This window comes from Engraulis encrasicolus, chromosome 1 (assembly GCF_034702125.1).
Source record: "Engraulis encrasicolus isolate BLACKSEA-1 chromosome 1, IST_EnEncr_1.0, whole genome shotgun sequence".
In the NCBI taxonomy this organism is placed as follows: domain Eukaryota; kingdom Metazoa; phylum Chordata; class Actinopteri; order Clupeiformes; family Engraulidae; genus Engraulis; species Engraulis encrasicolus.
This window is the reverse complement of record NC_085857.1, coordinates 42,862,156-42,887,225: the sequence shown is the minus strand read 5'-3', so window position 1 is coordinate 42,887,225 and position 25,070 is coordinate 42,862,156. Positions and strand designations below refer to the sequence as shown.

General features: G+C 43.7%; 1 protein-coding gene across 1 annotated transcript in view; it reads left to right on the top strand.

Annotated features, from left to right (window-relative positions):
- peli1a (pellino E3 ubiquitin protein ligase 1a) overlaps nucleotides 1-21,026 on the top strand; it is a 25,866-nt gene extending 4,840 nt beyond the window's left edge. Inside the window, exons 2-7 of the mRNA XM_063202773.1 lie at nucleotides 2,163-2,433; nucleotides 6,361-6,490; nucleotides 7,210-7,311; nucleotides 8,256-8,534; nucleotides 10,796-10,984; nucleotides 18,185-21,026. Coding sequence (XP_063058843.1) covers nucleotides 2,351-2,433; nucleotides 6,361-6,490; nucleotides 7,210-7,311; nucleotides 8,256-8,534; nucleotides 10,796-10,984; nucleotides 18,185-19,069 — 1,668 coding nt within the window. The 5' untranslated portion in view covers nucleotides 2,163-2,350 and the 3' untranslated portion in view covers nucleotides 19,070-21,026. The remainder of the gene's footprint in view (nucleotides 1-2,162; nucleotides 2,434-6,360; nucleotides 6,491-7,209; nucleotides 7,312-8,255; nucleotides 8,535-10,795; nucleotides 10,985-18,184) is intronic.
- Nucleotides 21,027-25,070: the final 4,044 nt, after the last annotated feature.

The following is a 25,070-nucleotide window of genomic DNA, read 5'->3' as shown; positions in this document are numbered from 1 at the left end:
TGCCCAATACAAAAATGTTAATTTCTCAACATTCTCCAAAATGGATATACACTGTTTCGCGATGAAGCTTTTCAAATATGCTCATTTTACACCTCCCCTTGAGTTAAACAATTGAGTCGTACATTTCTTGGCTACTTTTCCTCTCTATTTGTTTAGTTTATCCGTCTTCTTCCTCTTCTTCTTGAGAGAGCTGGGTTTCAACTTTTTTGCAGGATTTGACAATTGCTCTGCAAACGACGTGTTGTAGTGTATTTATTTGCTTGGTAACTGGTTGCTTTGCAGTAGTTAAGTTGTAAAGCTCCGTCTCTATGCCTCCGGTGCAATACTCTGCCAACTCATATCCTAGTAGCCTCCTACCCTTGGCTTCAAGCTCTCTCTCTGCCAGCGTGGAGAAGTGTGCACCACCCACACTGGCCAAATGCTGCGTGGTAATTTTTTTTTTTTTTTTAATCTGAAAAGCGTCTGGGAGATTTCAGACACAAAATAATAATTTTCTGTTAAGTTTCAGTGTTAGCAACAGGTTCACCGTCATTCACAGTTTGCAGTTCACACTGGGTAGTGTGATAGAGTGTGAGAGAGATATTTGATATATTGTTATTATTATTAAACACATATTGTTAATGGTGTCCTTTTGACCCGCATCTACTCAGAGTGTAAGACCACTCTCTCCCACTCTCTACTACAGTTGTCAGGATTAATGCTGTTGTGGATTTGCACAAGTACAGCTTTGAAACATAGTGTTCTCCTCCCAATGTATGGAGTGTTTTTGAATTCAAGCTAATGCAATGAACCACGATGCAGACTCGATGCATGATGCAGACATGCCACACTTTTCAGACCTTGTTGTCTGGATGGGATGGATGTTTAGGATGGTGATATATGCACCAAATGCATGTGACACACACATTTTAATTTTTAAAGATATTGTTATTTGGCCTTTAGACCTTTATTTCTGAGAGGATAGTGAAGACTGACAGGAAGCGAGTGTGGACAGAGAGATGGGCTAGGGTTGGAAAAGGGCCCAAAATGGCCGGATTCGAACCTGGGTGCCCCTGGACATGCAAGCCCATATGTGTGCGCGCTGCGCCACAGCACCTCCCCTGACAAACACATTTTACAAAACAAATTCAGACAGATGTTATCTTTTGATAAACAGCAGAAGAGGACCCTGTCGAAAACGAGATTTTTATCTCAAGAGGCTATCCTCTAATAAAGAAATTTGAAAGGAGCTGCAATGTTAAGATAGCGAACGATGAACCATTCAAAAAAATTAAATTAGGTGCAGTTTGGCTCTCAAGACATGCCACGAGTGGTTTCTAACTGTCATTATGTAGACACCATGTTGAGAATAGAACAGCACTGAGGAGGGAGAGAGAGACACACAGAACGATGACAAGATTTCTTCACCACAAATTCTGAAATAATGGCCTTGCCCTAGCTGAACAACACCCTCCCTCCCCCAATCAACCCTTTCTTCCCCCTCTGCAAATCCGTTTTCACCAAGCGGTGATTGCACCAGACATTGAGCAATGCGTGTGTGCCATTTTCCAACTCATTTCACCTTACACACTGTTGTGTGCATTGCGTCGTTGCACAAAGGTTGATTTAGTGCAAAGCGTCAGCCCCAGCCCCCCCCCCCCCCCCAACACACACACACACCCTCAGCTAGATGTGCTGAAGTAAGATTGATTCATTGAGTCATTTCACGTTTCAGGTTACGAGCTTTTTGGGCACGGCATTCATTCACCACTCAGTGGGACGGCATCTCGTCTGGTCTGGTGCTTCCACAGATGTAGCCTATAGAAGGCCTGTTGCCTAGTAGACTAGTTTATTAAGGAGTGTACTATTTGATCCTGTTTAAATGTAACACTATTTTGTCTACTAATATTTCTTTCTGTTTTCATTATGGTCTCTTTTTTCATTGCATTATTGTTGGGAAAGTGGTTATTGCATTTGCAACTCCCTTTTTTGTATCCAAATGTGCTGCTTTGTTCCAAATACGACCAAAGTTACAAAGATAAAATAGAACGTTTTTCGATGAACGGATAGCATGGGTTTTATCAAGGCAATTGCAGATGTGTCTAAAAAAGACAAGTTTGTCTTTTCTTTCTTCCTGGCAAATCATCTACAGCACGTTCTCTCTCCTTTTGTTCATTTGTTAGGTTTGACTAAATAAAACCCCCCCACACGTCGAAAAGAAGCATTTGATGTTTACAAGAAGATCCCAGAAGACAAGGAGGGGTGAGGAGGAGGAGGAGAAGAGCCTGAGACTCTGACAAAAGGAAGAAGAAGAAGAAGACAAAGAAGAAGACACGTGTTGTGGGTTAGCTGAGATACTGTAGGCGTACCAATGTTTGCTCTGGACCAGGACATCTCCAGCTTCAGTTCTCCCTGCAAGCCGCCTACCAAGTATGGGGAGCTCATCATCCTGGGGTAAGAGTCGAGAGATCAACACAAGTCTCATCCCAGCTCGTCAATTTCTGACTACCTTTGCGATGCTTGACGTCGAGGAGGGCAAGCCTGCCGCATCGCACTTTGTCTTAGGTCTAGGCCTAAACCGAGACCTTTCCCTATCCCCTAGCCGTCATTGAAGTTATGCTGCCTTTGAGGAGCACATCACATTTAATTTCCAAGGGCGTACCTTCGATGTCAAAAGTTGTAGTCTGGTCAAAGGTAGTCAGAAATTGACGAGAGGAGAGATAATAAAGGAATAGGAAAAAAGCGGTGCATATCCCCTGTCAAGACGTAAAGGACAAAGGCTGATGCAGGTTCTCTTTGACAGACATCTAGACACTTGAGTATTCCATTACATTTGTTCCATGGTAGAAAGGCGTTCCAACCACCAGGGAGTCTTCTTCAGGGTCACTACAAACACAGATTATTGACTGAGGGACTAGAAATGAAACCTCTGAGGTCTGCTATGCAATGGACTATGTGCAGTACATGTAAGGGAATGGCTTCAAATGTGCGTACTTCTGTCAATCAGAGGAGAGATAATAAGAGCATTGGCTATGGTTGCCCTTTGCACTTTCTCTCAGTAAAGGACATTTTGAAGAACCTCATCCCATGACAAGACATTACATTACATTTATCCAAAGCCACGTACAGTTATTGTATTGACAGTGTGTTAGTTGCAGTCCCTGGAAAATGATGGGTTAGGTGCCTTGCTCAAGGGCACTTGAGCCACGGATGGTGTGGGATTCGAACCAAGACCAACTCCAGGCCTTGGCTGCTCATCACAAAGAATGTCAGGCGTGGTGTCCCCCTAAATAGGTGCAGTAAAGTTTGTGTAAACAATGCAAGTTTGGTTTAGTCATCTGTTAAAGTGGACATTACATGGCTATTTTCACAGGTCATGATATCTATGTTTGTGATAGATCAAGGTTTTCCTTTCAGCCACAGTCTGAAATAAGTAATCGCTAGTCAGCTTGTATATATTTTTTTATTGGTTGTTTGAGGAGTAGTAATGTGGTCGTGTGACAGGCTTATTGCATCTGGCATGGATAAACCATGTCTGTTGTTTAACTGTAATGCTGAAAAATAACATCAGTCCAGTGTGTAGTAAGTCAATATATATTTTTTTGTGCTATGAGAAAAGTCGTTTCTAGGTAAGCAATATGCCAGTGGCTTTTTAGTCAATCCTGTGTTTACTGAGCTTGGAAAACTGTTTACATATGCACAAGCTTTGCAACCACACCAGAGGCGGGGGAAACCCAGAGTAGCTCACCAACTTCCCATTGGTGTGTTTCCCCAAGACTTTTTAGACTTTCTCTGAAAAAAAAATCTGAGCATGGAATCCTAAACTACATCAAAGGGTCGTGTAATGATTTCATTGTCCCAGACTACTATTTTCCAAATTGGAATAAAATTGCAAGAGTCTTACTGGAGTCTTTCAGGCCTTGGCTCAATCAAGTAGACATGTGAGGGCATAAGATATGAGAGGGTGTTAGGCTAAAAGCTTCTCAAACTGGAGGAAAATTATACTGAATGTTTCAAACTTAATTCACAATCACTCTTGTAAACAACTCACGAACCCTAAAAAAGGTAATGTTTTAATGTTCTCTATCTGTCAATCAATGCCCTATGTATACTTTCCCAAACATCCAGACACACATTTATTCCTACGCACAGAAAGTTGGAATTACTACTCTGCAGGGAAGCTTGTCACACTGTTTGTACCGTTTTATAGGACCATTATGTCCCAATATTTTCATTTAGTGTTACTTCTTAGGTTCAAGATAGAGTACTATACATACAGGAACAACAGTTCACCAAACAGATCCTTTATGAAGGTATATATTCTCATATATTTAGAATATTATTATATTTAAAACATTTAGAAAGTACATATTGTTCTGTATGTGTAGTTACTAATGTAAATTATGCAAATATCTAGTATTTTTCAGAGTTGCATAAAGTAGAAGTAGAAGAACTCTTACAAATGTAATTGCAACACTAGTGGTATGATATTACATTGTTTCAACTTTGGAATAGAATACTACTTGTATTTTAATTGCATCTGTGAGAGTACTTCTACTTCTACTTTATACAACTCTGATATTTTTTAAGGATGACTTTCCATGTGTGTGCCACTTCTCCTCATGCTGTGACCTTGTCGAGGTGGAGAGGCTTGTGCGCCTCTAAGACCCTGAAAGCTGTGCCGGGGGGGGACCACTGAGTCCCCTGAAGGTCCTACCATACCGGATTGGTTTCAGGCGAGCGGCCAGACAAACAACAGCATTATGTTGCCCCTGGTCTATGTGTGGTTGTGTTTTTTAAGTACAGTATATATTTTCTGGCCTTCTTACAGTAGACAGAGTTGATAGGGTTGAGCAATAACTCTGGTTTGACTCAAATCTGAAAGCTGTGCCGGAGGGGACTGAAAAGTCCCCGGCAGGTTCTACCATACCGGATTGGTTTCAGGCGAGCGGCCAGACTAACTAACGACAGCAATATGTTGCCTTTGACAGTTTTGACCGGACAGATTGGCAGATGATAGGATATGAGAAGGAGAGAGAGATTTGGTAGGGTTGAGGCAATGACCCAGGCTTAACTCGAACCTGAAAGCTGTGCCGGAGGGGACCAAAAAAGTCCCCGGCAGGTTCTACCATACCGGATTGGTTTCAGCCGAGCGGCCAGACAGCATTAAGTTGTCCTCGGTCTTAGCCTTTCTTTTTTTTGACAGGTTTGACAGGACAGATTGATGGAGATGAAATGAACAAGAGAGAGATAGAGTTCAGATTGGGAAACGCCCCAGGTCGGACTCGAACCTGGGTCCCCATGGGCATGCATGTAGTCCAGCCTGTGTTGTTTTAGTACGTGTGTTAATCGTGTTTACATGTGGCGTGTGGCGTTTTATTGCCATTTCCTATTTGCTACTATCTTGGCGCGTACACTGCTTGGCAGAATACAGCCCATGCGGATACCTCAAAGGGGCCGTGCTGATAAAACAAAAGCTAGATAAGTAAGTCAATAATATGTAAGTAACTAAGTAACTAGGTAAATAAACACACAAAAATTAGCCACATAAAACAACTCATAAACGAGATAAATGTTACCGTCGTCGTTGCTATTGATGGGAGTATGTACCATGTACCGTAGTGTGTTTAACGACACCACCCCCCCTTCCAGAAAACCCGTCACCTGTCACCAAAAAAACTGGAAGGTCAGCGTTGTCACAGCATGGCTACTGTTGCCATAACAATGTCATGAAGTTGTCATCAGCCATAAAACAGGTAGGCACACGGCTGAGCTGCTGGAACTAAGCACTGCTCTCTTAACCACAATGACTTGGTGCAACTTTACAGCCTTTTACAAGAAACAAGGCCCCCGCACGTGACCTTTTTTAAAAAAAAAAACATGATACCTTGACATTATTGCTTCATTTCCCAGGTATATCTAAACAGTTCAGCAGGCTCCAAAGAGTTCAGCTGTAGTCTAGGCAACGGGACTTGTTCTCCACCAGTTGCCTGCTGCAGCTGAACTCTGGATAGCATTACATGGATGAATGAGAATCTTCACAGGCGTCACACCTGTTGTTCTGCAGCCGTCTTTTGTTCTTGGTCATGTCAGTCTGAATGTATAGGCAGGCTATTTTTTTTTGTCTTTCGTTTATCTGTGCATAGGGCCTAGGCTATATTCTTTCTTTCTTTCTTTCTTTCTTTCTTTCTTTCTTTCTTTCTTTCTTTCTTTCTTTCTTTCTTTCTTTCAATATTAACCTATCAGGGACTACTAATGAAAACTAGTCAGTGACTAACTCTGGCCATCTTTTTTACATGGTAATGTTAATTCATGTACATTTTTCTTTCTTGAACACATAAAAACTCCCTAAAACTTCATGAACATCCATTTTTTGCGCAGGTACAATGGCTCGTTCCCCAACGGCGACCGGGGCCGGAGGAAGAGCCACTTCTCCCTCTTCAAGAGGCCGAGGGCCAATGGCGTCAAGCCCAGCACGGTGCACGCTGTCTGCTCCCCGCAAGCCGCCAAGGTACGGCTACGCCTCTCTTCTCAACCAACCGTCGCAGAGCTCTTAAACCCACGAGCTAAGTTGCTATGACACAGTTTAGTCTGGGCTCTTAACTGTAAAGAACGTGTAAACAAAGATCGTGTATCATGTTGACTGCCTAGGACTTAGTCTACGTGGGCAGCAGAGTCTGAATTTTTCCACAATGGAAGAGGTGGATCTCATGCTAACGGTTCTGTTTGTAGTCCAGCATTACACTGCCCCCTTCATTCGTCATTTGTGTGATTTTAAAACATTTTTTGTTGCAGTATTTCAAGCTCTTTCTATTTCAAAAGTGTACAGGATGGAATGTTGTATCCTGTGGTGAGCCATTGGCAGCTTGTTATGGTCCTTCTGTCCAGCCAGGGCTGGACTGGCCATCTGGCATAGTGGGCATTTCCCGGTGGGCCCCGCACCTTCGTGGGCCCCTATTGTCAGAAATGCAAAAAATAATAATAAAAAGAAAAATTCTGCGCCGCTAATTATGAGGGGCACCTTTAAGTCAAAAGTACCGAGGCCCTATTTCTCCCTCAGTACAGACCTGTGTCCAGCATTAGTGATGTGGTCTAATGTCACCCCCAACTCCCTCCCCTCCCATGGCCCTGTACCCTCTCTCCTCTCGTCCCTGTTACCCGTCCCCTCCTATCCTCGTCCTCTACTGTCTCTGTCCCCTCTCATCCCTGTTCCCTCTTCTCTCCCCCTAGGCCATCAGTAATAAAGACCAGCACAGCATCTCCTACACGCTATCGCGTGCGCAGACCGTCGTTGTGGAGTACACTCATGACAGCACCACGGACATGTTCCAGGTATGACACATGTATCACATAAACACCACTAAATGTCTGGAATCATACTGTGTAAAAGGGAAAAATGTAAAAGGGGAAAAATTATCGCACACTACATTACGCTTCATTCAGCGCAAACAACATTTTTCTGGTAGCCTGGCAACCTAGACTATAACATGAAAAGTATTGTCTGTCATAGTTATGAAATAACAGGCGAATTATATGAACTGTATGTACAAGGAATCAAATGTGATATTTTCTACTAACTTTTCATACGTAAACCTTTGACATACTCCCACACAGTAAAAATTAAACACTTAGAGAGTGAATTTAACATCTTCTAGTAGAGTGCATTTGGTCCCAGAGTACTCTCTAAGAGTTGAATTAACACTTAAAAGCTCCATAGAAAACACTGTTGTTGTGTCGTGACAGATTGGATTCTCCATTGAAGGCTCCATCGACCTTTTTACTCTAGTTATAAATTATGATATAATGAACTTTATTGGTCATAATTTCAGTCAAGACATTAGTTTTGACATACCCCCCATGAAGACCCCATGAAAACTCTTTGCATCCACGACTAACTCGGTTTCTTGCACATTACAATTTATATTACATTACTTTATATTTATTATTATTTCACAATGCTACTATCACCATGTCAGAATCGTCACAATAGGACATAACTGGAAATGCACAACAATACCTCTTCTTAATACATGTTCTGCACTTTATATGTCTGTTAGGTATTGTATAGGTACTCTAGGTGTAATGTATGTGTACTGTCTATGTCTAATTGTCTATGTCCACACCTAAAGTCTATGTCTATGTCTGCATGGGAAAGTAAGAAACGTAATTTCAATTCTTTTTTATGACCAGTGCATGTAAAGAAATTGACAATAAAACCAACTTGACTTGACTTGACTTGACTTTCTTCTTTTTGCGTTGTGTCGTTTGCGCTCCAGATTGGGCGCTCCACCGAGGGTCCTATAGACTTTGTGGTGACAGACACGGTGCCGTGCCGCCTGGGCCACCAGCCCTACAGCAGGGGGGACGGCTGCAGCGGTGGCATGGGGGGCATGGGGAGCCTGGGGGGCATGGTTGGCGGCGGTGGCGTCACCTCGCTCTCGTCCCAGAGCACCATCTCGCGCTTCGCCTGCCGCATCGTGTGCCAGCGGCATCCGCCCTACACCGCCCGGATCTGCGCTGCCGGTTTTGACTCCTCCAAGAACATCTTCCTCGGGGTGCGTACTGTACTACTGCACTCACTGTAACATGTGTCGAGACTTCACACACTCACATACTGTACACGCGCGCCGCGCACATACGGGCACACACACACACAGATACATACACACAGACACACACACAGACACACACACACACACACACAACGTGCACACACTGCACATACTGGCACAAACACACTCACACTTACGCACACACAAACTCACACTTTCGCGCGCACGCACACACACACACACACACACACACACACACACACACACACACACACACACACACACACACACACACACACACACACACACACACACACACACACACACACAGTAACATGTCCCCGTCTAAATTACACACATACATACAGTACATACAAAATTCAAGCTTATTAAAGCATGTATGTGTGTACATGCATACATTCCTACATACTGTGCACATTTCAAACATGTTTCTTGAGTTATGCACTCAAATGTCAAAGAACATCTTCCTCAAGGCATGTACCATAATGTGGTCATGTAACACATACCCACAGACACACATACACACATACACACGCTTTCTCTCTCTCTCTCTCTCTCTCTCTCTCTCTCTCTCTCTCTCTCTCTCTCTCTCTCTCTCTCTCTCTCTCTCTCTCTCTCTCTCTCTCTCGCTTTGTGAATACACTACATGCACAAGTCACCGAGCATGTGCCATGCACATGGCATGTACCGTGCACATTTTAAAGGACATGTAAGGACAGGGTATACCGTATGTAAGTACCAACAATGCACCAAGAAACCAATGCAAGGATACAACTTTCTCTCTCTCTCTCTCTCTCTCTCTCTCTCTCTCTCTCTCTCTCTCTCTCTCTCTCTCTCTCTCTCTCTCTCTCTCTCTCTCGCTCTCCCTCTTTTGACAGACAATCACATACACACACACTCAGATGCAAATAAATATGTAAATTGCTCCTCCCTGACAGAGCTGTTATGTCATCCGTCCCTAAAGGAGAAAGCTGCGAAGTGGAAGGGCTACACAGTAGATCCAAGAAGGGAAAGAGGGAGTATGTAAAGCTAGGGGTGTAAATAATAATCAAAATGTATCGAAATATCGCGTTATAATCTGACGATTGAATCGAATCGCATCATATCGTGGCAGGCACGACCGTATTAAGACACTGTGATGCCCCCGGGCAAGTGCCCCCTTTATGAAGAATATTTGTAAGGTTTGTGTCATGTGGTGCCCCCTAATTGGCTGCAAATGGTTGGTGCCCCTGGGCACTGTGCCAATGGCCCTTATGGATAATCTGGCCCTAGTGGCGGGCATTAAAGTAATCGAATTGCTGACCCCTGGCCAATGCCCCAGCTCCATAACATAATAGAAGTGGAAAAGTAATTGGAAAAAAGTCGAATCAAATTGTATTGTATCGTATCGTGGGGCATTCTTAAGTATCGAAAATAATCAAATCGCATCGAATAATATGATATTGATATTGAATCGTATCGTCATGGAGGCTGTGATTTACACCCCTAGTACAAGCCTGAAATTACATCAATGTACCAATACAGCAACCAAACAAAACCAAACACACGCACAAAAAAACAAATATGAAAAGCAAATCATTACTCCCCTGGTATTGTCATGTCACCCCTAAAGGAGAAAGCAGACACGAAGAAAAGCACTATAGCCTAGAAAAACACACAAAAAACTTGTATATAATTATTATTATTATTATTATTATTATTATTATTATTATTATTACTAAGGAGAAAGCTATCAGGTGGAAGACGCTGCCTTTAGTCATCCATTCATAAGCGTCTATTAGCGCCTACCGTATATATTGTCTTTTTTATGATCATGATTATAATTATGATCATTATTGTTGTTCAAGGAGGTAGCTGCCAAGTGGGAGGTGCCACCCCTGGTCCCTAATGCCTCTTTTCCACTGCCGGTTTTCTGGTAGGCCTACAGCTCGACACAGCGCGACTCAGTCGCCAGTTTTTGCTGTATGATTGAGCTGTGTCGTGCCTATTTGAAAAGCAAAAACAGGTGGCAAATTCATGCTGTGTGGAGCCGTAGGCCTACCAGAAAACCGGCAGTGGAAAAGAGGCATGAGTCTCTTACCTATCTATTACTATGATTACAACTATGATTATTATTCTGACTGTGATTATTCTGACTGTGATTATTATTAGTATTATTAAAGGAGAAGGCAAGTGTCTTGCCTATGTATTACTATAATTATAACTTATGCTAATGAATACGATTATTATTATTATTATTAAAGGAGAAGGCTGCCAAGTGGAAGACGCCGGACGGCCTGATGGACGGGCTGACGACCAACGGCGTGCTGGTGATGCACCCGCGCCACGGCTTCACCCAGGACTCGCGGCCCAGCGCCTGGAGGGAGATCTCCGTCTGCGGCAACGTCTTCACGCTCCGGGAGACCCGCTCCGCACAGCAACGGGGGAAAATGGTGAGTGAGTAGTGTAGCACAGGGTGGATTGACTGGCCTTTGAGACGTATTTTATTACTTAGTTATGGACAGCGGTGTAGTCTACTTTTTTGAAGTGGGTATACTGTATATTTGAGCATTTTTTGAAGTGGGTATACTGTATATATTTGTGCTATTCAAAACAATGGATCAATCAATTTTAAGTGGGTATACTGAAATCCCTGAAATTTAGAAGTGGGTATACTCCGTATACCCGCGTTCTACGTAGACTACACCACTGGTTATGGATCTGTGAGAGAGAGACAGGGAAGGATCGGAAAACTGTCCTCGGGAATTGAACCCAGGTCCCGAGCAATAACAGTAGGGCGCCTTCCTTAGCCCCACTCTGCACAGCAACAGGGAAAGATAGTGGTGAGTAGAGAGAGTAGAAATGAAGAAAGACATTCAGTACGTTTTGGGGCAGTCGTGGCCTAGTGGTCAGAGAGTTGGTCTTTCAATCTAGGGGTTGTCGATTCGAATCCCCTCTGACCTCTCCCTCAATGGCTGAAGTGCCCTTGAGCAAGGCACCTAACCCCACATTGCTCCAGGGACTGTAACCAATACCCTGAAAAATAGTAGTTGTAAGTCGCTTTGAATAAAATGAAAGCGTCAGCTAAGTGCAATGTAATGTAATGTAACATTTGGACCCAGCAGGGTCTTCATCATGATGTGCAAACTTTTACTCTCTGTATTGTCAAATATGCCTTTGTCCTGAACCTGCCCTCAGTGAGATGGGATGTATGATGTGTAATGTGTGTGTGTGTGTGTGTGTGTGTGTGTGTGTGTGTGTGTGTGTGTGTGTGTGTGTGTGTGTGTGTGTGTGTGTGTGTGTGTGTGTGTGTGTGTGTGTGTGTGTACTCTACTTTACAAAAAAACAAAACAAAAAAACAACTAACCCAATTCTTTGCATCTGCACTTGTTGTTCTGTATATTCCCTGTGCACTTTGTATCTGCTAGTGATGTTGGCTATGATTATGTCCTTGTTTGTAAGTCGCTTTGGCTATAAAGCGTCTGCCAAATGCGATGTAGTAATGTAGTTGTGGTTATTACCAGCGTGGTTGTATTGGACAGGTTCAATGCCTTCATGCGGCTGGGCTGGAGACTCGCTCAGCACAGCAGCAAGATTGGGAGTAGCATGCCGTTGCCGTCCAGCAGATACCAAACAGTCTGGTTGTCTAGGGATAAGGGAAAGGGATGTCGATGTCCTCAGTCTGCGTAATACAGTATGTGCTCTCTGCACAGCAGTGCAGCAAGACCGTCTGGGCTGTGCAGAGAGAGGTGTGTGTGTTTACTGTTGTTATGGTGACCAAATGTAGGGCGTATTCCAATCCACGAAGCCAAGGTGGTTCATTTAGCAAATCAGGTTAATTTTACCATGAGTGTGTAAATGTGGAATGGTAATTGAGCAAATAAAACGCCAAGTGTCTCAATTTTCTTCAATAAATGATATTATTAGCGCAGCTTTACCACTTTCTGCTGGTTGACCTAGTTAAGTTAACCTGGATACAGTGGTAAATGAGTTGATAAAAGTTTCTTGAGTACTCATTTTCTCAACTACATGATGCCTATCTATTATCAGGTTTACAGTCTCCGTAGGTTACCTTATTACTTAACCCTTGTCTTTTCCAAACCCGTGCACTTGTGTAGTTAAGGGTTTTTCAATGTCTCCAGGCTGTGCGAGTCGTGCACCGCACAGCTGCGTGACAGCATGACGAATAGCTTACAGGGTGTTTACTGGTTATTATGGTAACCAGTGCGGGCAAGATGGCGAGTACGATATAGACTCTTATGTTTACTGGTATTGTGGTTACCAACGCAGTTGTGTAGGGGAGAGGTTTTTTTTGACATAGAAGTGTGGAGTACCTGGAGTACAGAACATTGTGAAGGAAAAGACAAATTGCAATGTAGGTCTATGCATGCTGTACAACAGTGGGTCAAAATGGTGGATTGTACAGGGGTGTGTGTTTACTGGTGTCATGGCAACCAATGGCAGTTGTGTATAGGGAAGGCGGGGGGCAGCCACAGAGGGGAGGAGTACTGAAGGGCGAGGCTTGCAATAATATATAGGCTACGGCTTCGAATGTTATGTAACAGCACTGTACCATATATACAGTGCATTACAACATTAGCAGTTGATTGTCAATGTGAACAAAATGAAAAAGCTAGTGCCACACACATTTGCCTAGGAATAGTGGCCCGACACAGTACAGCGAGGCATGTGAACTTGCTGTGTTTGGGAAGCTTACCAGACCGATCAAAAGTTTTGTACAAGAACTATCCGTTTCCCACCGTAAAAGTTCTCTGAGGAATCTACAGGTAGTTGGAAGAACTGTTGGAAGTTTTTTTTCTTGAATGTTCCTCTCAGAGAACGTGTAGAGGTTTCTGAAGCGAAGTAACAAACTGAGGTGAAGGAGGAAGTTTTATAAAGGAGAAAGGAGGAACTTTTATTTTCACAGTGTGGGCTAATCTCTGAAAGTTCTCTGAGAAACGAATTTGTCGCCCGCCTGGGTTCTTGGAGAAAGTTCAGCGTGACACTTTTCAAGAATTTTGAAACCATATCTTCCATATTATGTGGTTTGCTGCACAGACCTTTGCGAAATCCATAGAGCAGATGTGAGTGTAGTGTAGTGTAGTGTAGTGTAGTGTAGGCAAAGATCTGAACCCCCCCTGGCCCAGGGCAAGATAAACCCACATCAAACAGGAGATCTATGGGGAGATTTGATGAGGTGCTCCACTTGCTGCTTAGAAACAAACCAAGCAGAGACAAAAACAATGGCTACATTATTTTGTACCCAGTGATATATATATATATATATATATATATATATATTATATTTATAAATATATATATATATATATATATATATATATATTATATTTATAAATATATATATATATTTTTTTTTTAAATCAAGCTGTGTGTGTGTGTGTGTGTGTGTGTGTGTGCATGTTCATGTGTGCTTGTGCGTGCGCGTGTACGTGTGCGTGCGTGCGCGCGTGCTTGTGTGCGTATGTGTGTGTGTGTGCGTGCGTGTGTGTGTGTGTGTGTGTGTGTGTGTGTGTGTGTGTGTGTGTGTGTGTGTGCTCCAGTAATGACTGTGCCTTAAGATCTAAGGTGATGCAGTATATTATTCCATTGGCTCTGGTAATCTCCTGTGCCCTATTTATTTCACTTTATTTTCATTTCTTACATTTTTTTCAATCGCCATTATTAACAACCAGACATGAAACATCCATTGTTCAGAAATAATAAACAACCATCTTTTTTGTTTTTGGTCAGATATTAACTTAAAGAAAACTTTGCATAAAATGAAAGGAGTATCCTTTTTGACACACATAAAGTCATCCACTGCCGTAACTGTGACCGCTGTAAGTGATTTCCTCTGTCTAAGGTCCGTAACCTCCGCATGTCTCAGCCCATTAAGGAAGAGATATTCCAGGACGCTTACAGAAGGATGTGCTCAAGCAAAAGGCCTTTTCGAGGGTGGTGCTGTTATGTGTATGCAATGCATGTGATCAGATTATTTATTAGTGTTATTCGTGCCACCACACACACACACACACAGTCGCTATTTATTTTTACCAGTGCGGATCACACGGCAGGAATTTCTGACGCACGTTTAACAACGAAATGTTTCGAGGAGATGTCCCTTCGTATGTTGTGGCTTTGTTTTGTTTTTGCGAGGGGGGTTGAGAGGGAGTACACATCCGTCAGAGCGACCGACCGACAGACTGCATGCCTGCCTGACCAGCCCCCGTTTCCTACCACTCGCCGCCCGCCCCCCGCCCGCCCGCCCGCCCCCCTGCCCCTGCCCCTGCCCCTGCATGCACACGTTTTTACTCACTCACTCACTCCCTTAGTCATCCACACACACACACACACACACACACACACACACACACACACACACACACACACACACACACACACACACACACACACACACACACACACACACACAAACACATTGGTGTGCTCTTTCACACACACTCTCAATCTCTCTCAATCTCCCTCTCTCTCTTTCTTGCACACTTACGCAGACATACACACACACAAACAGTCTCTCTTTACCCCCCCCCCATTCTCTCTCGCTCTCTCTCTTGCTCTTTTTCTCGCACACACACATGCACACGCACACGCACACACACACTGCCTCACTCCTTCACTAGCACACGCGCTCACACTCACACACACCCTGTCCCTGAACCCGTGCCAAAAAGTTGGACTGGCAGATGCAGCGTGTAAAACAAACTAGCCTGTTTCCACGGCGACATATACACACAGCCATAACACACATTCCCACACTTAGTCAGTCCCTCTGGGTCTTATGACCCCTCCACACACACACACACACACACACACACACACACACACACACACACACACACACGCACAGAAACACGCACAGAAACAAACACACACACACACACACACACACACACACACACACACACACACACACACACACACGCGCAGAGAGAGAGAGAGAGAGAGAGAGAGAGAGAGAGAGAGAGAGAGAGAGAGAGAGAGAGAGAGAGGCCCATAAACACATATAAACACACACATGCATGCATGCACACACACACACACACACACACACACACACACACACACACACACACACACACACACACACACACACACACACACACACACACACACGCATGCACACACACTCATCAGTAGCATGTGCTGCAGTTATGCTGCCTTTGGTGTGTTTTTGGGTATTTGTGTTGTGTGAAAGGGAGACCAAATGTTCATTTCAGAAATGATTTAATAAATGACAAAGTTTATATTTTGGGCCCCGTTGTCATAGCTTCCGTCTTATCGGTCTTCTTTGCCCGTGACGACGAGCGATAACGTTTTGCTGTTTGTTGTTTAGCATGTTGCCTGGCCACATAGCGCTTCTGCGGGGCCGGATTAAGATGGCCTGGGGCCCCTAGGCTAAAAGTTGATGTGGGCCCCCCCCCAGAAAGCAAAATCCACGACAAATTTACTTACACAGTTTCATAATTGCGTGCTAGGAATTAGGGATAACATGTCTACCAACTGTACTCAACATGACAGATGATTTTTTCAATATTGCATCCTGTCACAATTCTGCAATTTTTCACTTTTGACCAATCTGGGGCCCCTGTCAGGTGGGGGCCCCTAGGCTGCAGCCATATCTAACCTGTGCATTAATCCGGCCCTGCACTTCTCTCTGGCTGCAGCCGTGTGGCTCTGCTGTGAGTTTGGTAGAGAAAAAAAAATCAAAACGTGCCTTCACTGCTTATCATTGATCAGAGATTAAACCTTGTCGAGTGAGAATATTTTTTGTTCTTTTTTGTTGATCGCATAGTCTGGGTTAAGTGAGTTAAGTACCAAAATGTGCTTCAATGATCATCAGAGATTAAACCTTCTAGAGTAGGAATTCTGTTTTTCTATTTCTTTTCTTATTTTTGCAACACTGATGAAGGCTCTAGCAGCCGAAACGTCGTCTGTGTGACCCCTGCAATGTGTGAAGAAAAAGAAAAAGAAAAAGAAAGAAGAAAAAACTGAGTGTGATCTGTTGCCTTTATTTTCTTTTTTTGCCACATAGCCTACTGGTGGCTGTGACTCTAATAAATAAAATGTGTAAAACCTGCTTCCACTGGTTGTCATTGATCATAAGAGATCAAAACTCGCAGAGTGAAAATATTTCTCTCTTTTTTTTTTCTTTGCCCAACTGGATTGCATTGACCCGTGCCCCTGGGCCGTTGCTATGATGTCTTTACCGCGCCAACCAACCAAAGAAGCCATAGCAACAGGAGGAAAGGCTTGGCAGCCGTCCAAGTGGATGTGCTGCCGCTGTTGGCTTGTTAGCGAGATAGCGATGAATGGTCATTTGTTAGCGCTGAGCTCCCAGACCCAAGCCACTGATTATAGGACACTAACTGCATTCATCAAGTCAATATAAAGCTCAGAAACATTGTCGGTGGGCCAGTTGATGAACTCCTAGACTGCTAAACAGCACAGTTAGTGAAGCCAAAAAAAAGAATATAAGTTAGTGAGTATTTGCATTCAGTTGCTGCCTATGAGGTTAATGTATCAATGGATTCCTTTCACAGTAAAGCGTAACCAAGTAATATGGTTCCCTCTAGTGGGGGCTTAATGCAATTGCAGGCAGTTTATTATTCAGAGTAGAAAAAGGTACTTGCTTGTGTGTTTCATTAACCAGTCATTGCAGAAATGAAAAATGGAAAAGCCATTAACTACTAACTGTGGCAGCTGTAAGATATTTCAACGACTAACTAACCATTTAATGTGCATAACTTCCAGGTGTCTCTGTCCATAAGTGTGAGGTAATTAAGGACACTGCACTGCCCTACAAAGGCAAAGTGCAGTAACTACACCAACATTGAAATTGAAAAAATGCCTTCAAAGCCTTGCAAAGCATAACTTCCATGTGTCTCTGTCCATCAGTGTGAGATTCTATAAAGACGCTAATGAAGAACTAGAAGCTTTTGAGGGTGGTGCTTTGTTTATCTTTTTTTTCCATCATGTGGAGAGGATAGCTTCAATATGGATTTATTACTTACTAAAATTTGACAGATAGGCCTAAATAAACCTAGTCCTTCCAAAATGAAAACGCTCATGCATCCATATTTCTCTTCTCTCTCTCCCACCAGTTGGAGAAACAGAGCCAATAGTTCCAAAACAGCTCATTGATGTATTTAGTAAAAGCACAACATCAGAGACACATTACCATTGCCTGGTTAACACCAGACCTAATCTCAAGTGAAATTTGTCTTTCAGATCGAAACAATTGTGTAGAACTAAAGGCAGTATGGGAGTTCCCAGGCTAACATTCCCCTTCCATATTGATGAAATTGTCCATATTTCCTCTATAGTCCCCCCAAGTGGAGAGGGAGACGCACAGATGAGATCATTGAGTGAAAAATACTTAAAAGATATTCCAACGTGTTTGTTGAGACTGTAGTTAACCCTTTGAGGAGTATCGATTAGAAATTAAGCAAAATTTTGAGTTCTCACTACAGTATAATGTCACAAATACTTGGACGGATTTTTAACACAGTTCTATGGGAGCTGTAGAATGTTCAAGTAAAATTCTAGATGAACTGGGAAAAAATGTTAGTCCTCAAATTACAGTAAGACTCATCCACCCAACCCCTATGTCCCTTCCCCTGTCTCCCCACCAGGTGGAGAAAGAGAGCCACGAGCTCCGCGACGGCTCCCTGATCGACCTGTGTGGCGTGACCCTGCTGTGGCGCACGGCCGAGGGCCTGGCCCGCACGCCTTCCTCCCGCCACCTGGAGGCGCTGCGCCAGGAGCTGAATGCCGCGCGGCCCCAGTGCCCTGTGGGCCTCAACACGCTGGCCTTCCCCAGCCTTCGCATCAGCGGTGGCGGGAGCGGAGGAAGCAGTGCGGGCAGCAGCGGAGGGAGCAGCGGCGGCGGTAGCGGTGGTGGTGGTGGTGGTGGTGGCGGGGGTGGTCACGGTCACGGCAGGGGCGTCCTGGACTCCAAGCAGCCCTGGGTGTACCTGAAGTGTGGCCACGTACACGGCTACCACCCCTGGTCCGGGGGCCACTCCTCCTCCTCCTCCCAGTCCCGACGCTCCCAGGAGATAGACGAAGAGGACGAGGACGAATTTGACGACGACGACGAGGAGATGATGCTGATGATGCAGAGGACGTCTCCGGCGGTGGTGGTGCGCGACGACACGAGGGCGGCGTCGGGACAGCAGCGACACAGCCACCACCACCACCACCACCAGCACCAGGAGTCGTCAGCTTGCGGCCCGGACACGGCCAGGGAGCGGGAGTGCCCCATGTGCCGCACGCGGGGGCCCTACGTGCCCCTCTGGCTGGGCTGCGAGCCGGCCTTCTACCTGGACGCCGCGCCCCCCACCCACGCCTTCGTGCCGTGCGGCCACGTGTGCTCGGAGAAGACGGCGGCATTCTGGAGTCGCATCCCGCTCCCTTATGGCACGCACGCCTTCCACCTGGCATGCCCCTTCTGCCTGCGCCCGCTGCGGCGGGACCGGGGCTTCGTCAGGCTCATCTTCCAGGGGCCTCTGGACTAGTGGCGACTAGCGGTCTCGCTCGGACTGATCTAAGACTAGTCAGCAGTGTGTGTGTTTTGACTGCTGGACTCTGGCAAGCTGTGACTTGGATAAGGGCTTAATAAGGGCCAAGCAAACAGGCAACATCTGTTCCCGGGGGCCACTCTGGACCAATAACGAACAGTGACTGGCCAGATGAATTTAAGATCAGCTAGTCCAGACAGTGTGTGTTTGTCAAAAGGCAAAAATGGACATGCATTTTATCAGGCTGATTTTCCAGGGGACGCTGGGCTAATAACACTGCCACTAGCTACAGTAATGATAATGAAGACTAGCCAGCAGTCTGTGGCAAAACCTGACAACTGTTTATGGGACAGACAAACAGGCAACTCCTGAACTAAACGCTGACTAGCCAAGCAGATAAGGACTACCCGCATGTGTGTGTGTGTGTGTGTGTGTGTGTGTGTGTGTGTGTGTGTGTGTGTGTGTGTGTGTGTGTGTGTGTGTGTGTGTGTGTGTGTGTGTGTCTTGGTCAACAGGCCAAATGAAAAAATTGACAACTTCCAGCAAGTATTTCGTCAGGGTCATCTTCCAGGGTACCCTGGAATTTTGGTGAGACTGAAAAAAAAAACCTACACAAGCCAGCGGTCAGGAAAAAACGGCATATTTCAGGCAGCCCTGGACTAGTAATGACCGAATGGCCGTGGACTAACAAAGACTTCTCAGATGTGTACTGTACTGTGTGTGTTTGTCAGCAGGCGAAATGCACAACTCTGCAAAGGCCAGAGTGCCAAGTACCACACAGCAGAGCAGCAACACCTGTCCTTGGGGAGCCCTACTGGACTATGAGAGCCGAAGGTGTGCCTTAGCCAACCTGGCAACACCAACCTGGCAACACCAGCTGTTGCTCAAGGGCCCCCAAACTTCAGACCACTACGAAAAAAGGCCACACTTAGTGGCTGACTGTAAAACTGCCATTGCAGTGTCAGTGTCAAATGACAGTGATGAGTTTTGTTTTTTTGTTTATTTGTTTGTTTGGGGTATTTTTTATTGTTGTTTTTACCGAGGGCAGGGCACCGACAAAATGACAAAAGTGACCAAGTGCCTCTGCCAAGCCTTCTTATACATGGAATAGGAATTGTAGAATATGATGAACACTTTTTAGTTTGCATTGCCTCCTAACATCCTCACCTGCCATCAGTGAACTACTGCCATCATTAAGCCTAGTTGTTGATAACACTAACTTCTTAATAATGATTTATAAGATGTTCTTAACTTTCAGAGTTTTTTCTAACAGCTGAAGAAGTGTTTCTAAAATCTTGACTCGTTTAGAACAAGGCAGTGATAATACTAGTATTGACTAATCTGTAACTTATCTGTAACGTTTGTCGCCATGTAGACAATTAAAGAGCAATTTGCCACATCTCAGTGCAATTTGAACCTATGGGCCTATACTACAAAGCTGGTTCAGAAGTAAACCAGGTTAAGTTAAGCGGTAAATCACCTAATAGAAGAGCCAGGAGTCCTCAAGAAAAAGAGGACTCCAGGCCCTTCTATTAGATTATACCTGGTTTACTTCTGACCCAGCTTTGTAGTATAGGCCCCATTTACCAGATTCACCATAGGATATTCAGTAGGAAATGAGTAGATTCAAGATCACGAGTCTTTTTTCTTTCTTATGACCTTTTGCAATTCAGGAAACATGTTTGACTTGTGGATTAAAGCAAGAAATACAGATTGTTATTTTGGTTTTGTTTGTTTTAGAGTGTTCTAACAAAGTGCCCAGAGGATGTTTGATGTTTGTTCAAGGAAACTGTTTTGGACTGTACAGTTAGTGATGTCTGTTGAAACCGTAGTTAATATTGGTTTAAATGTATGGCCTATTTTATGGTTAAAATTGTATGCAGGCTGTTCCATTTACTAATGCACTGCCGTGTGTGTGTGTGTGTGTGTGTGTGTGTGTGTGTGTGTGTGTGTGTGTGTGTGTGTGTGTGTGTGAGGGCGGGTGGGTACTGAGAGAGAGAGAGAGAGAGTGAGAGAGAGCGAGAGAGAGAGAGAGAGAGAGAGAGAGAGAGAGAGAGAGAGAGAGAGAGAGAGAGAGAGGGAGAATAGAGAGCCGTTCTCTGTGCATGCAGTATGGAGAGTGTTTGGTTTTGATAGTGTGGTTTCATCTCTTATGTGCAGTCAGACTGTAGGATTTTTTTTTTTTCGACATTTTGATGTTGCATTACAATGAGGTCTGTGGACTTCCTTTTTGCATTTGTGCTGCTTCTTAGAAGTCTGCAGTCCAGCTGCTGAACACATTTTGTGATGTATGAATTACTTGTTTTTCTTCTTCCATTTTTGTTTCCTTGTTTTCTTTTTTTTTTTTTGGTTGGAAGTACGAGGGTTGCAAAAAAACAACAACAAAAAACGCAAGTGCATTCTAAAAAATTAATTCATTTTGTATACCGATGCCATATTGTTTTTTTTTTTTTTCAAAAGGACTGTACAAATGTGTTTTACCATTTGTTATGATTTGACTGATACCTTAACAACTGTAACTTGTGTAGACACATTATTCTCTGGTACTTTCCTATGCCTAATTGGACACACATCCCAATGAATATTCCAACCATGTTAAGTTTTTATTAAAAATCTAAATCTAAACCTTCAGGGCTGTTTTCTCTTTTCTTGTCTTGTCTGTCTATCTTTTGGGTCATTTCACGTGAAATCAGACACTTTGGGACCCGACCGACCCTAGGGATTTCAATCATACTTGCTGTGCCTGTTTAGTAGCAAGGTAGCACCCCAGAACTGCATTTTTGTGAATCTGACACCAATATTAAGGGAGAAACAGACTAGCATAGGTTTACATGTGAGGGTAGGACACTATGCATTCAGCCTTGATTATATCAGTCAGTGTAAGCCACAAAAGGATGTCTGAGATGTTGTTTGAACGCTCTTTTCTGGCTCTACAAATTACTCAAACAGCATGGAATACAACAACCTTCAGAATATGAATTATGATGCATTGAAAAATTAAAAATTTAATATAAAAAAAACTGGCTGGTCTCTTGTCTAAACATAGACTGTAGGGTCATAAACAACACCTGAAAATGGGGTGTTTGGTTCTTTATTCATTTAAGAGATAATGGGACATAAAGGTTGAAATGAGTTGTAATGAAGTAGTAATAGAGTAGTGTCAGGGACAGGGCTGGACTGGCCATTTGGCATAACGGGCATTTTCCCGGTGGGCCCTGGACCCATGTCGGTCCCTATTCCAGGTACTCAAAAACTACACGGCTTCTGCCCATTGTCAATGGACACAGTGGAAGCTAGACCATTTCAAGCATTCAGAGAAGGCAGGGTTGAATGAATAAGCTCAGTAAAGGATTTTTAAAATGTTCAAGCAGCAAAGGGTATGTTGTAGCTGTATGATGGCAACTAGTGGCTAGCATGTGTTGAGGAATGTATGCCGAGCACTGGAGAGGTGAAACTGAACTTCCTGCATCCTCATGGACCATCTCCATCCTTCACATATTCGGATAGACATGCTGTCATGTGATTTTACTATGGTATCACCATATTATTACTAGGTGATTTGTATGATGCCATATTTTGAGTCCCATTGTCTCTTAAATGAATAAAGAACCAAACACCAGCATGTCAGGTGTTGTTTATGACATTGCAGGCTATGTTTAGACAAGGAACTGGCCATTTTAAAATATAGGTTTTTTTTATATTCAATTTTTAATTTTTTGATTTATGATAATTCATATTCTGAGGGTTGTTGTGTTCCATGCTGTTTGTGTAATTTGTAGAGCCAGAAAAGAGCTTTCAAATAACACCATGGACATATTTTTGTGACTTACACTGACATAATGATATAATGATATGATCAAGGCTGAATGCATAGTGTCCTACCCTCATGTAAACCTTCGCTAGTCTGTTTCTCCCTTAATATTGGTGTCAGATTCACACAAATGCACTTCTTGGGTGCTACCTTGCTACTAAACAGGCACAGCAAGTATGATTGAAATCCGTGTCGGTCGGGTCCCAAAGTGTCTGATTTCACGTGAAATGACCCTTTTGCGAGATGTGTACAGACAGTAGGCCTATGTATCAACCGTAATTAAAAGACCAACAAAGGCATTTTTGGAGGAGATTTTTGATAGAAAATATAATATAATATAACATAATATAATATAATATAACTTGTATCCTGTTATAAACATATTACTGTTTGGGACAAGTTCAATACCTTACCAGCACTTTACAGTAACTAGGGGATGGGTCAAGGCAAACACAACATACAATACCTAGTGCACAGCAAATGTCAGCCTGGAACACATTGTCTTACTTTTCATAAAAGATTCTGTTTGGGTACCAATGCATGGTGGTGACACATAAGGGGAAAAGTCAGTCAGCCCCGTCATGGTAGGCCTATGTCAGCAAAAATAATTCAAGTGGGCCCCATGTGTATAGTTCGCCTAGGGCCAGTGGTGTAGTCTACTTTTTTTATGGTGGGTATACTGTATATTTGAGCATTTTTTGAATTGGGTATACTGTATATATTTGTGCTATTCAAAACAATGGATCAATCCATTTGGAGTGGGTATACTGAAATTCCTGAAATTTAGAAGTGGGTATACTCTGTATACCCGCGTTCTACGTAGACTACACCACTGCCTAGGGCTGCCAAAAGCATAGAGCCGACACTTATTGGGGCCTTGGCGACTCCTGACATAAAAGGCTGGATGGGTCTTCTTGAGTGCATAGAATGCATCAGAGTGACATAATGTAATGTAATTCAGGAATGGCTTCTCATGGAATGACAATACAATAGAGACATGCCACAGCATTATACACCCATTAGGCCTATTATGGGCCAGACTACACCCTAAGATTTATTATTTTCACGTTGACTCTAACAGCTATAAGCTAGAGGCCATGGAAATAACTTTGTCTCACAAAGAAAAGTAGTTTATTTTTTGTCACAAACAATGTATTCCTTCGATATCACATTTTTTTTGTCAATTTGATTGTGGTGCACGGCACGCGCCCCCAGAGCCCCTGCTACGCCTCCTCGAAACATGACGCGCATGCCACGCAATGCATTGTGGATGCTGAACCGGTCGCTGGTTTGTTGCACTCAGAAATGTTCTAAGCTATGAGATAGGCGTCTGCCATTGGCTCCCATTATAGCCCCGTTGGCGCACGCAGCCAAGTAAAAGATGAATGGGAGCCTATTGGGCTAAATGGCTCAGCAGGGGTTTGTGACGATTCTGTTCTCTGGTTTGTAAAGATGTGTGCACATTCTGTACCTTATCATGGAAGTTGTATTAGAAGTGAAGTTAAAGGTTCCTGACATGGCTTTGTTCTCCCAAAGACGTGTTAGTTTTGTCCTGCAACACGCTAGCATTCGGCTAATACCTGCTGGCTGAGGAATCTCTGCGACTATTCACGACCAGAGCTGACGAGAGACGTACTCTGACTGATCCTCCTAGCAGAGACATCTACGGTCACACACCTCAACCCCCACCACCGTCCAACATGTTAATTGAAGGTGCCCAAATTCTTAAGGATGAGCGCAGTCATTTCCTTTACCCCATGTACACATGCCGCTTTTCCACCACCTTAAATGCAATAAATAACAGGTGTCCGCAACAATCCTAACATAACTTTAAACACATCGACATCTGAAGTCAGACTTAAAACTACAAAACAAATGGCGTAGTGCCGTAAAGTCGATTGTCACGTGTTATGTCATTGCTATAGTTGAAATAAGGGTCATTTTCACGAATCTAACACTTGACAAGATGCAAACGTGTCGGAAAATGCTTTCACTTACTCATATCTATCGAACGCGACTTCATTGTTTCCAGGGAAAAAATCACACGGGCAGATAGTTCTAAGAGAAGCGTACAGCCCCATTGGCACCCATTCATTATTTACTTGGCTGCGATAACATAGCTGCAGTGCCACTCCTGGCCACACCAGCTAGTTGTCGTTCTTGTACAAGATTCCATTTTCTTTGGTT